The sequence below is a fragment of the Ceratotherium simum genome, chromosome 16 (genome assembly GCF_057802395.1).
Source record: "Ceratotherium simum simum isolate JZ-2026a chromosome 16, ASM5780239v1, whole genome shotgun sequence".
Lineage (NCBI taxonomy): Eukaryota > Metazoa > Chordata > Mammalia > Perissodactyla > Rhinocerotidae > Ceratotherium > Ceratotherium simum.
The window spans coordinates 29291481-29305685 of record NC_141915.1 but is presented as its reverse complement, the minus strand read 5'-3'; the positions used below and the strand labels follow the sequence as shown (position 1 = coordinate 29305685).

General features: G+C 36.0%; 1 protein-coding gene across 1 annotated transcript in view; it reads right to left on the bottom strand.

Annotated features, from left to right (window-relative positions):
* Nucleotides 1-14205, bottom strand: part of HSF5 (heat shock transcription factor 5) — a 38571-nt gene that overhangs the window by 4797 nt on the left and 19569 nt on the right. The window contains exon 5 of the mRNA XM_004434893.2: nucleotides 13730-13907. Coding sequence (XP_004434950.2) covers nucleotides 13730-13907 — 178 coding nt within the window. The remainder of the gene's footprint in view (nucleotides 1-13729; nucleotides 13908-14205) is intronic.

Genomic DNA, 14205 nt, shown 5'->3' with positions numbered 1-14205 from the left:
GAAATTTAACCAAAACAGGAGAAGATTTTCAAATAGAATATTGTTATAATAGTTGTCAAAAAATTATCTTTTCTCCAAAGAAGATATACAAATGGCCAACAAGCACAGGAAAAGATGCTCAACATTTAGTCATTAGGGAAATGCAATCAAAACCACAATGAGATACCATTTCTCATCTACTAGGATGGCTATAACAATAATAAAAAGTGGAAAATAACAAGTGTTAGCAAGGATGTGGAAAAATGGGAACCCTGTACATTACTGGTGGGAATGTAAAATGGTTCAGCTATTATGGAAAATAGTTTGGCAGTTTCTGAACAGTTAAACACAGAATTACCATATGACCCAGCAATTCCACTCCTAGGTATATCAGTATGATATGAGTATATCTGATGGAGGAAAAAGCAATTTTCCTTCATTCATTCAACAAACATCAAGTGCCACAGGTAATATTCCAGGTGCTGGAGAAACAGCAATGAACAAAACAAAGTCCTTGTTTTGTTTCTCATGGAACTAACATTCTACAAGGGGAGAAAAACAATAAATTAGAAAATGTCAAGTAGTGATAAGCACTACAAAAGAAAAACAAAAGAGGATAAAGAATAGAGACTGAAGGAAAGCAGGACATGGGGAATAGGGTGCTATTTCAGATAGCATGGTCAGAAAGGTTTCTATGATGAGCTAGCATTTGAGTAGAGAACTGAATGAAATGAAGGAGCAAGCCATGTGAATATCTGGGTGAGGAACATTTCAGGCAGAGAGAGCAGCAAGTGTGAAGGCAGGATTATGCTTAAGGTGTTCAAAGAATAGTGAAGAGGCTGCTGTGGCTGGAATAGATGAGGGAGATAGAAGTTGGCAGGAGATGAAGTCAGAGCAGTTGCCAGGACCCAAATCATTCAGCATCTTGGAGATCACAGTAAAGATTTTTAGATTTTATTCTAAATGTGATGGAAAGCCATTGGAAAAATTTAAACAGATAAGTAATTAATGTTTTAAAAGGATCACTCTGATTGCTGTGTGGAGAAAAGACCATAGGAGCCAACAGTGGAAGCAGGAAGATCAGTTAAGAAGCTATTGTAGTCACCTAGGCAAGAGATGGTAGTGGCCTGGACCATGGTGACAGCATGTAAAGGGGATGAGAAATGGTCAGATTCTGTATCTACACTGAGACAGAGCTGATAGGATTTGCTAATGGGTTGGATGTGGGATGTGAGAGAAGAGAGTCAAGGAAGACTCCAAGATTTCTGGTTGACTAGAGGTGACCAGAAGTACTATTTCCTGAAATAAGTAAAAGCATGGAAATATTTGGGGAAAGCATGGAATATATTAAGTTTGGGACACCTATTAGTCAGCCAAAGACGTAGCATAAGCAATAAGGTATGCAAGTCTGGAGTTCAGAGAAAATTGAGATAAGATATAAATTTAGTAGTCATCACTATAGAGATGATGATAAAACCAATGAGACTGGTTGAGATTACCTAGGAATTGAATAGAGAGAGAAGAAAAGAGGTCCAAGAATTGACTTCTGGGACTCATCAGTATTTAGAAGTCAGGGAAGATAAAGAAGATTCAGTAAAAGAAACTCCAGAGTGGCCAGTGAGGTTGAAGGAAAACCAGGAAAGAGTGATGTTCCAGAAGCCAAGTGAAGAAAGTACTTCAGGAAGGTTGAAGTAGTCTGTTCAAATGCTGCTGAGGTAGGTACTGTAAAATGGGGACTGAGAACTGACCACTGGATTTGGCAACGTAGCAGTCATTGGAAACCTTGACAAGAGCAGTTTCAGTTGAGTGGCAAACCTGGTTGAGATAAGGATATGCTTTCAAGGAGCTTTTCTCTAAGGGGAACAGAAAAATGGAGTAGTAGCTGGATGGAAATATGAATGAAGGAAAGGTGAAAGGAATTTCTTTTAACATAGAACCTACGATGGGATGTTTGTATGCTGAGGGGAATTATCTAACATAAAAGGTAAAATGTGATTATTGAAGAGTAAGGAGAGATAATTGTAAGTGCTAAATCTGTAAGTACACAAAAGGGGATAGGATTCTGTACACAAATGGAAGGACTGTAATAGAGGGAAAAACAGTGTAGGGTTACAACTGGAGGTAGACTGATAGATTTGTTGGTGGAAAGATATGAAAGTTCTCGTCTAGCTGCTTCTATTTTCTCAGTAAAATAAGAAACAAGGTCATAGTTGAGAATGAAAAGAGAGGAGGGGTGTTGGAAGCTGGAGCAGAGAGGAAAAAAGATATGATAGAGTGGCTTTGGAAAATGGGGAGTGTGCTGACTAGGAAAATATTATATGTTTGCTGGCAACACTGGGAGCCCACGTGAATTTAAAGTGAGACCAGTCATTTGAAAAGTATTTAACAGGAATAAACATAAGAATAATAGGTATTATGAAAAGAATAATTATTGCTAAAATTCTACTGCTACCATGTACTATTTATTATGTACCAGGCACCATACTAAGCCAGTTATATGTTTTATATCATTATTATCTTCACTTTACAAATGAAGAAACTGAGGCTCAGTAAATATGTTCAAGATAACCATAGTAAATGGCAGAATCCAGATTTTAATTTAAGTTTTTCTACTACCAAAAGCTTCCTTCCTATCTACTATGTAGCACTGCCTCTAAAAGATAGTATATAAATCTTACATTGACTTTGGTCAAGGTCTCTTAACGCCACAGGACTTTATAGCGATGTTTTCATAGACCAACTGTTAGGCTAAGTTCTATCAAGGAATAATTTGCAACTTGATGAATTGTATTTCTGCTTACACTTCCATTACAAAAGTTAACTTTTTAGCAAAGAGGTTCTAGCTTAAGCCTAAGTCATTTGCTCCCTGCCCCTATTAAAATGAAAATGTTATTAGATGTCATAATAATGCCAGTATTTCACAACACTTGTTTCACAGCAGGAAGCCAAGGTCAATTAACACTCATCTATCAATACTACTGACCAAAGGATAAGGCTTTTCTTAGGGGGGAAAAAAAACAAATAACAGGAAGAGTTAATACAGATAATTAATGTGCTAATTATTTTATCAGTTACACTTATAAGCATAATATGTAGTAAAAGAGAGGAAATTATTATTTTAACAGCAGGCACCAGAGTTCCTCTTGGGGAGGTAACTGTCTTTGTTGAGGAATCTATCTTGACAGGTTGTTTTGGTTGGGGAAGATGAGGCCTCAAGGACATTAGGAAATAGAAGAGAGAGCTAACCTCCTCTGCCTGAGAAAGACACAGAATTCAGGGCCTGGGGAAAGAACAGAAAGAAAAGTGACCAGAGAAGGGAAGGGATAGTGTTAGTACAAGGGAAGATGGCAACATGGCAGGAGGCCATATTGACTAATGACAAGGAAAGGGGAGAGAGTGGTAAAGTGACTGAAGGCCTTTTAAAAAGAAGGATGACTAACATTCCATTTAAAATTATTTGCAATATTTTAAATGCAAACCCTTTCTATCTCCCCAAATCTTCAGAAAAGTGTGCTACACATACAAATGCCTAATGTAAATGCTTGGGGGAGGGAAGAAATCAAAGGAAGCAGGCTAAGCTCTGCATGTGGTATCGCGTGGAGCAGACCGGACAGAACAGATTTAGGAAGTGAGAAATGGATGAAAATGGAATTAAGCAGAAGCAGAAACTCAAAAATAAAAGCCACTGTAAGCCCTAGAAATTCTCAGAAATCTTGAACAGGCATTTTTGGTTTGGGATAAAGTTAGCTTGAGTCAATCACATCCAAATCTCAAAAGTCAGGTTACTATCTGGGATATAAATATTTTTTTAAAAACATTCTTTAAATCACTCATTCCTATTATTTTGAGGATTTTCTGTTCATACTATAGGAACACTTTAAAGTAAACTATTTTCAGTACTTTTGGATTTTTTTTCAATTTTAAAAATCTAGAAAAATACAAAAAGGGAGTGAAAATCTCCCATAATCCCACCATTATGTACAGTCATACACAAATTGAAGTAAAAAAATAACTCTCTACACCTCCAATTCTACTTTCCCAGAGGTAACCACTGTTATATGTATCAGTTTTATCATATATTTCCAGACTTTTTCCTATAATTATACAGTATATATTTTTCTGTCTTTTTTTCTTTCTAGAAAGGGAGTTGTCCTTGACATATTGTGCTGCATACTTGCTTCATTCACTTAACATATTATGAACTCTCACTATCTTTCCAGGTAACAGATCAAGCTACTTTATTTTCTTAGATGGTTGCATAGTATTTTATTACATGGATTTATCATAATTTATCTAGTTCTCTATCGTCAGGCATTTATGCTTTTTCCAAATTTTTACTATTATAAATAACACTATAGTGAACTCTGTAGGAGGGATTCCTAGGAGTGGAATTCCTAAGTAAAGCACATGAGCATTTTAGTTATTTACAAATAATGCCAAATTGCCCTCCAAAAAGCTATACAAATTTACAATCCAATCACAGTGTATAAGAGGTCCCTTTTTCCCTACACCTTTATCAAACCTGGATATTATCAATAGTTTTAAGTTTTGCCAATCAAATTGGCAAGAAAAAATTTTGGGGGTTGATTTAATTTGCATTTCTCTGATTACTGATTTCTCTAAGGGGTTCAACATCTTTCTATACATTTATTGGTCGTTTGTATTTCTTCTAAACTGCATATTAATATCACTTTCTTTTTATTGGGTTGCCTTTTTCTTATCAATTTGTACGAGCTTTTATGTATTATGAATACAATGCTTTATATTTTGTGTTGTAAATATTTTCTCTTAATCCACGTAACAGAGACTTCTAGTTGTCCACTAATATTTATTCTTCCTTTAAATCATGGTATTAGGGGCCGGCCCTGTGGCACAGCAGTTGAGTTCGTGCGTTCCGCTTCAACGGGCCAGGGTTCACCAGTTCGGATCCTGGGCACGGACCTACTCACCGCTCATCAAGCCATGCTGAGGTGGCATCCTACACAGAAGAGCTACAACTCTACAACTATGATACACAACTATGTGATACACAACTATGTACTGGGGCTTTGGGGAGAAAAAAGGGTAAGATTGGCAACAGATGTTAGCTCAGGGCCAGTCTTCCTCAAAAAAAAAAATCTCATTAAAAAAAAAAATCATGATATTATTTAAATAGGCAAATGGTCCGCAGCTAAAGACTATATTTCCAAGCTCCCCTGCAGCTAGTTTGATTGTGTGACCAAGTTCTGGTGAAAGTGATGTGAGCATAAGTGATGATTATGCTCATAAAACGAAGGGCTATTTACAGCAGCCTGCTACCTGACATGGATATAGCGGTGAGCCATCTTTAACCAGGCAACACCTGAGGGCTAGCAGAGAGACGTGAAGCTGCCACATCGACTCTGGAAAGCTTACTTTCACACTGAATCATGAGGGGAAAATAAACTTCTAAATTGTTTAAGCCACTGGTGTTTTGTTTTGTCTGTTACAGTAGCCTAACTTATATGTGGACTAATATAGAATTTGGAATCTAGAAGTGAGGTGCTGCTAGAATTCATTTTCAAATACGTGGTATTGGCTTAGCAGTCAGAGAGCAAGTGGTTAGGACAAAGCAGACTAGAATGCTGGTGATCTTTGTAATCCATGGCTAAACATTTGGTAAAATCCTTGTCAGTGGTGCCCTAGAAGGCAGACCACATGCCAAGTGAGCATGTAAAGATAGGCGGAAAGGCTGACAAAATTCACAATGTGTTGGCTGTTTCTTGATCCATTCAGCAAAGCCCTGAAACAAGAGATGAAAGGGTTGGCCTGGTGGTGTAGTGGTTAAGTTCACATGCTCCACTTCGGCAGCCCAGGGTTCGCAGGTTCAGATCCTGGGCGCAGACCTATGCACCACTCATCAAGCTATGCTGAGGTGGTGTCCCACATAGAGCAACTAGAAGGATGTACAACTATGACATACAAGTATCTACTGGGGCTTTGGGAATAAAAAAGGAAAAAAGGAGGAAGATTGGCAACAGATGTTAGCTCACGGCCAATCTTCCTAAAAAAAAAAAAAAGAGAGAGATGAACTCAGGCTAGAGGTAGCCAGTGTGCAACTAGAGATGGAAAGGAATATTTCTAGGGTTCAGTAATTTGGGTTATGTATCCAACTGCTCCAATATCCCAATGTGAAGCAGCAGTAAGAGGTGCCTCTAAAGAGGGCCTCAAGCTTTTCTCAAGTACCTCTGATAGACAGCGGGAGAGAGCTCTATGGCAAAGATCCAGATTTAGGGGGTTATCTTCCGAAACCCAACCCCAGTCTTTTTTTTTTTTAAATCAATGGAGAGTTTTTTTGTTTTTTTTTTGCTGGGAAAGATTCACCCTGAGCTAACATCTGTTGCCAATCTTCCTCTTTTTCTTTTTTCTTTACCTCCCCAAAGCCCCAGTACATAGTTGTTTATTCTAGTTCTAAGTCCTTCTAGTTCTTCTACGTGAGCCGCCATTACAGAATGGCCACTGACAGACGAGTGGTGTGGTTCTGCGCTAGGAACTGAACCCTGGCCACCAAAGCCGAGCACGCCAAACTTTAACCACTAGGCCATCAGGGCTGGCTCCCAAATCCATTCTTTCAGATGATCTCAATATAAGTGCCATTAGGTTGAGGGAAGGCAATGAGCAAGTACAGATAGTAAATCAAATACCAGACTTTTCAGGCTTAAAAACTACCTAAATGAGATCTGTTATAATCCATATTTGGAATGACCAAAAGCAAACAAACCAGAAGTCTACCAAATTGTTTTTGTGTGTGTGTGTGTGAGGAAGATTAGCCCTGAGCTAACATCTGTTGCCAATCTTCCTCTTTTTGCTGAGGAAGACTGGCTCTGGGCTAACATCCATGCCCATCTTCCTCTGCTTTATATGGGACGCCGCCACAGCATGGCTTGATAAGCGGTGCGTTGGTGTGCGCCCGGGATCCGAACCCCAGGCCACCACAGTGGAGCGCACGCACTTAACCGCTACACCACCAGGCCGGCCCCCAAGTTTTTTTTAAAAGAACTGAAATCCCAGAGAAATAACAAGCCGGACCTGCTAAGATGTGTGATTGTTCAGCCTCTAAAGTAATCCTCAGACCCTTTAGATCCACTCTAGCAGGAAGCAGGCAAGAAAAACTGGATCACCCCAAAGAAATGCACATTCTCCAAGGACCACTTCCACGTAATGATTTGTGTATATCAATATTGTGTTCCTTTTTATTGCTGAATAGTATTCTACTGTATGGATATACTGTAATTTGTATATCCATTCACCTTTTGATGGACATTTGTAGTTGTTACTAGGGTTGTTTGTTTAGCTATTACAAATAAACCTGCTATGTACATTTGTGTGTAAGTCTTTCTGTGGACGTGGCTGGGTTGGGTGGTAGGTGTATGTTTAACTTAAATTCTATGAAACTGCCAACTGCCAAACTGTTTTCAAGAGTGGTTATACTATTTTTAACTCCCACTAGCAGTGTATGAGAGTTCTTGTTGCCTCATCAACACTTCGTATGGTCATGTTTTCTTCTTTAAAAAAAATTTTAGCCACGCTAATTGGTGTGTAGTGATTATCTCATGTAGTTTTAATCTGACTTCCCTGATGATTAAACATGTTAAACATCTTTTCATGTGCTTATTGGCCATCTGTACATCTTCTTTTGTGAAATGTCTGTTCATATCTTCCCCCATTTTTGAATCACATTGTAAGAGCTCTTTTTACAGTCTAGATATGTCCTTTTTTCCGATATATGTGTTGTCAGTATTTTCTCCTAGCCTTGGGCTTGCCTTTTCATTTTCTGAATAGTATCTTTCAAAGAGCAAAAGTTAAAAAAATTTTTTTTTACATATTTCACATTTATTGTAGCATTCTCTCTCTCTCTCTCTTTTTTTTTTCCTGAGGAAAATTCACCCTGAGCTAACATCTGTTGCCAAACTTCCTCTTTTTGCTTGAGGAAGATTAGCCCTGAGCTAACCTCTGTGCCAATCTTCCTCTATTTTGAATGTGGGTCGCCACCACAGCATGGGTGACAAGTGGTACAGGTCTGCTCCCGGGATCCAAACTCGCAAACCCGGGCTGCCAAAGTGGAGCATGCTGAACTTAACCACTATGCCACGGGCCAGCCCCAAAAGTTTTAAATTTTGATGAAATCTCATTTATGAATTTTTCCTTTATTGACCATGCTGCTTGTGTTCTAAGAAACCTTTGCCCACCCCAAAGTAGCATAGCTTTTCTCTTATTTTTTTCAAGTAGTTTTATAGTTTTAGGTTTTATATTTAGGTCTGTAATTCATTTTGAGTTAATTTTTATGTATGGTGTGAGGTATGGGTCAATGTTAATTTTTGTTGAAAAGACTTTCCTTTCTCCACTGCATTCTTTGGCACCTTTGGTGAAAATCAATTGACCAGATATGTGTGGATCTATTTCTGGACTCTCTATTTTGTTTCATTCATCTATATATCTACCTTTTCACCAATACCAAACTATTTTGATTAATGTAGCTTTACGGTAAGTCTTGAAACCAGGTTAAATCTCCTCCAACTTTCTGTTTTTAAAAATTGCTTTGGTTACTTTATGTCTTTTGCCTTTTCTTTTAAATTTCAGAATCAGCTTGTCAGTAAAAAAAAAAAAAAAGTCTACTGGAATTTTGATTGGGATTGCATTGAATTTATAGATCAACTTGGGGAGAACCGTCACTTTATCAATATTGAGTCTTCTTATCAATGAACATGGCATATCTTCCATTTATTAATGTCTTCTTTAATTTCTTTTAGCAAAATTTGTAGTTCTCAGTATAGAGGTCTTAGACATTCTTTGTTCAATTTATTCCTAGGTATCTTATGACTTTAGTCCTATTGTAAATGTTTGGGTTTTTTTTAAATTTCATTTTCCAACTAAAATTGTGTGCAACTAAAATTGTGTGCTGCTAGTTTATAAAAATACAATTGATTTTTGTATATTAACCTTATGTCTTGCAACCTTGCTAAATTCATTTATTTGTTCTGGTAGTTGTTTTGTAGATTCCCTATATTTTTTTACATAAATGATCATATCATCTGCAAATACAGTTTTACTTCTTCCTTCCCAATCTTTATGACTTTTATTTCTTTTTCTTGCCTATTGTAATGGCTAGGCCTGCCAGTACAATATTGAATACAAGTGGTGAAAGTGGGCATCCTTACCGAGTTCCCAATCTCTGGGGTAAACAGCTTAGTCTTTCACCATTAATTATGATCTTCGCTACATATATTTTATAGATGCTCTTTATCAGTTTGAGGAATTTTCTACTATTCCTACTTTGTTGAGAGTTTTTATTATGAAGGAGTGCTGAATGTTGTCAAGTGCTTTCCCTGCATCTACAGAAATCATCATAGTTTTTCTCCTTATTCTATTAATATGTTGAATGACATTGTTTAACATTTGAAAATCAATCAAGCCTTGCATTCCTGAAACAAACTCTACTTGGTTGTGGTGTATTATCCTTTTTAAATATTGCTGGATTCAATTTACTACTATTTTGTTAACAATTTTTGCATTTATATTTATGAGGATTATTGGTTTATAATTTTCTTTCTTCTTTTGAGTTTTTGATAGCCAATTCAAATTCTTTAATAGATGTAAAGCTATTCATTTGGTTATTCTTTTGTGAATTCTGGCAAGTTGTATTTTTGAAGAAATGAGTCTATTCCATTTATTCAATATTTGTTGTGTTCATTGACATGATTGTCCATAGCATTCTCTTAATATCCTTTTAATATCTGTAGATATTGAGGTGATAATAGACATAATAGATAATACCTATAGAGTGTGAGGTGATAATCTTTTTCATTCTTGATAGTTATGATTTGTGTTCTCCTTTTTCTTGATCAGTCTAGCTAGAGGTTTGTCAACTTTGTTGATCTTTTCAAAGAGCCAGTTTTATATTTGTTAATTTTCTCAATTGTCTATTTTCTATTTCATTGATTTCTACTCATTTTTTTTTTGTGAGGAAGACTGGCTCTGAGCTAACATCCATTGCCAATCCCCCTCTTTTTGAGGAGGAAGATTAGCCCTGACCTAACATCTGTGTCCATCTTCCTTTATTTTGTATATGGGAACCTCCACAGCATGGCTCGATGAGCAGTGTGTAAGTCCTGCGAATCCTGGTATCTGAAGCTGCAAACCCTGGGCCACTGTAACAGAGAGCACGAACTTAATCACTACGCCACTGGGCCGGTCCCCTCTACCCTTATTTTTATTATTTCTTTCCTAATATTTACTTTGAGTTTATTTTCCTCTTCTTTTTCTAGTTTCTTATGGTGAAACCTCAGGTCACTGATTTTAGATTTTTACTTCTTTTCTAATATTAGCATTTAAAGGTATACATTTCATTCTAATCCTGCTTTAGCTTCATCACACAAACTTTGATGTATTTTTATTGTCACTCAGTTCAAAATATTTTCTAATTCTCCTTGTGATTTTTGTCTTTGACTCATGAATTATTTATAAGTATGTCGCTTTATTTTCAGATATTTGAGGTTGTCCTAGTTACTTTATTGTTACTGATTTCTAACTTAATTCTGTTGTATTCAGAGAACACACTTTGTATAATTTCAATTATTTTAAATTTATTGAGACTCGTTTTACAGCCCAGTATATCACCAATCTTGGTGAATGTACTATGTGCACTTGAAAATAACTTAACATTCTGCGGTTGTTGGATAGTGTCTATAAATGCCAATTAGTTCAAGGCGGTTGATTACGTTGTTCAGATCTACTATGTCTTTACTGATATTTTGTCTAGTCATTCTATCAATTGCTGAGAAAAGTGTTAAAAATCCTATGATAGTGAGGAATTGCCTGTTTCTCCCTTTAACTTGTCAATTTTTGATTCATGTATTTTGAGGGTCTATTTTTACATAAAAACACATTTATAGTTGATATGTCTCCCTGATGAATGGTTCATCATTATGAAATGGCCCTCTTTATAATACTTTGTCTTAAAGTCTATTTCATCCGATATTAATAAAAAACCATACCAGCCTTCTCATGCTTCCTGTTTGCATGTTATATCTCTTTCCATCCACTTACTTTCAACCTACACGTTTCCTGTAGCCAGCCTATAGGAGGAGTTTGCTCTTCATCTACTCTAGCAATCTCTGCCTTTGAACTAGAATTTTTAAGACCATTTACAGGCATACATCGGAGATATTGAAGGTTCGGTTCCAGACCACTGAAATAAAGTGAGTTACACAAATTTTTTGGTTTTGGTTTCCCAGTGCATATACAAGTTACGTCTACATTACAGTGTAGCCTATTAAGTGTGCAATAGCATTATGTTTAAAAAAAGTATTGTACATACCTTACTTAAAAGATACTTTATTGCTAAAAAATGCTAACCATCATCTGAGCTTTCAGTGAGTCGTAATCTTTTTGCTGGTAGAGGGTCTTTGTAAAAAATGCAATATCTGCAAAGTGCAATAAAGCAAAGTGCAATAAAACGAGGTACACCTGTACATATCATAGTCGTATTGGTTGAATTTGGGTCAACCATTTTATTATTTGTTTTCTCATTGTCTTCTTTATTTTTTATTCTTTTCTTCTCCCTTTTCCAGCCTTCTTTTGGATTATTTCTATTATGTTGGTGATTACCCTAGAAACTACAGTATGTATCCTTGATTCATCAAAGCCCATATTAATCAATACCTTTACTGCAGTTTCCTTCTACCTGGAGAACACTCTGTAGAATTTCCTTTAGTGCTGATCTGCTGTGGCACATGCTCTCAACTTTGTGTTTACCTGAAAATGTCTTCATTTTGCCTTCATTCTTGAAGGATCTTTTTGCTGGGTAGAGATTTCTAGGATTGCAGTTTTCTTTCAGTATATTGAAAATGTGATTCTACTCTTTTCTGACTTCCATATTTGCTCAGAAATAAGCTATTAGTCTAACTGAGCAGTCAGCGACTTATGACCTCAGGGTCAAACTGCGCCCAGCGTCTCCTTTGTAAATAAAGTTTTACTGGAACATAGCCATAACCATTTATTTATGTATTTATATATTCTCTATGGCTGCTTTTGTGCTACAATGGCAGAATTGAGTGGTTAAACAGAGATCATACGGTATCGGCATAAAGACAGACAAATAGACCAATGGACTAGAATAGAGAGACCAGAAATACACCCTCACTTATGTGGTCAGACGGATGATCTTTGACAAGGATGCCAAGACCACTCAATGGGGAAAGGATAGCCTTTTCAACAAATGGTGCTGGGAAAATTGGATATTCACATGCAAAAGAATGAAGTTGAACCCTTATCTTACACCATATACAAAAATTTAACTCAAAATGGAATAAAGACCTAAATGTAAAACCTAAAACTATAAAATTCCTGGACGAAAACAGTGGGAAAATTTCATGATATTGGACTTGGTAATGATTTCTTGGATATGACACCAAAAGCATAGGCAACAAAAGCAAAAATAGACAAATGAGATGACATCAAACTTAAAAACTTTTGCTCATCAAAAGACACAATCAACAGAGTGATTATGAGTAGAATATTAGCTACATTAATTAATGTGTGACCTCGAACAAGTTACTTATCCTCCCCAAGCCTAAGTTTCCTGATCTTTAAAATGATGACAATACCACTTTCATCAAGTTTGTTGTATGGCATAAAAATAGGTATGCAGTAAATATTAGTTCTTGTCCTTTTCTAAATTGCCTTCAAAGTTTATGTCTTTGTTTTAAACATCTCCAGTGGTGCAAAATCTTAATCTTTGATCATGGATTGGATCATATACTCAACTAAAAGTGACTAAGTCTAATGAATAAGATGAGTGATCAAGATAGTTTTTAGTCTGAAAGGTGTTTTGCAGAAAGAACTCTATGAGTCTGAGCAACATCTTGATCATATCACTATTAGTTTACTTTTTGGAGAAATTCTCACAAAAGTTCTCGACATTTTTCAAATTTTTATAGGTTACAATGATTGTTTGATCTGATTGATTATTTCTACCTGAATTGCATGCCGGTGACACACACATAATTTAAGAATATTAAAGCTGTCCACTGGACACTTTGATGACTTGCTTTTGGATCAGATAAGAAACATGTTTTATTAGATATCACTATTTTCTTTAAAAAATTATTTTGTCCAATTTCCCTAGAAAGAGTAGAACCAACCGTATGTGCCTAAAACAATCACTAATTCTGGGCTCTACAAACCACAGAAAAACAATCCTATTGATACAAAGTCATACTTTATAGTATCTTTATAATGTGCTCAGGATAATTTCTTTAATGTCTATCTCACAAAGTCATACTTTATAGTATCTTTATAATGTGCTCAGGATAATTTCTTTAATGTCTATCTCATTTTTTTCTGCCACAGTTTAAGCACATTCCCTCTTGTCTATAGGCTGTTAATAAGACTATAATTACAAACTCTTTGACATCTGAAGCAGTTACCAAATCACCCTTCACCCTTGCCTTCTCCAAATTAAACAACCCAAATACTTTTGCTTTTACTTAATATGTTCTACCTTTTCCAAAGCCCAAATTCTTACCTGCAATATTAGTAAAATAACTTTTACATTCTTTACAAGGATAATTAAGAAAAAATATAGAGTTAAAATTACAGTTATGTAAAACAGCAATATGATAAGTATAATACAATTATGAATAATAAATGAATACCCAGAAAAACTGTTGTTCATATATTAATTCTACATCATGGTTCTACTTCTAGCATTCTAGAGCACAATAATCCTTACCAGGGGACTTTCCTTGCTGTGAGTTGCTTCTTAGCTCTCTGTATCTGACTGGAGTGGATAAACCTGTGTCTTTACTAGGCTTGCTAGCAGGCCCCATTTCTGAAATTAGGAATCCCATCTGTTCTGAAGGCAAGATATTCTCAGCTGGATTGGTCTGGCATTTTATACTGGCATCCACCTAAAATATTAAACCCACTCATTATTCTGAATTTCCCCCAAATATCTACTAAAAGTTAAGATATTTTATCAGAGGAGTTCTATTATAGAAACATGATCTAACAAACATGCTTATAAGGCTTTTCATCCTTATGAATGATACTACCTTTGATTTTGTTGAGCTAATCTGAACATCCAGTAGTAAGATGTATATTTCCCCATACACAAACCATTGAAATGTATATGGAGCTAAAAACATTTACTTATGATCAGAGGAAGATTCACCATGAAGCTTGTTGATTTTTTTTTTTTTTTGGTAA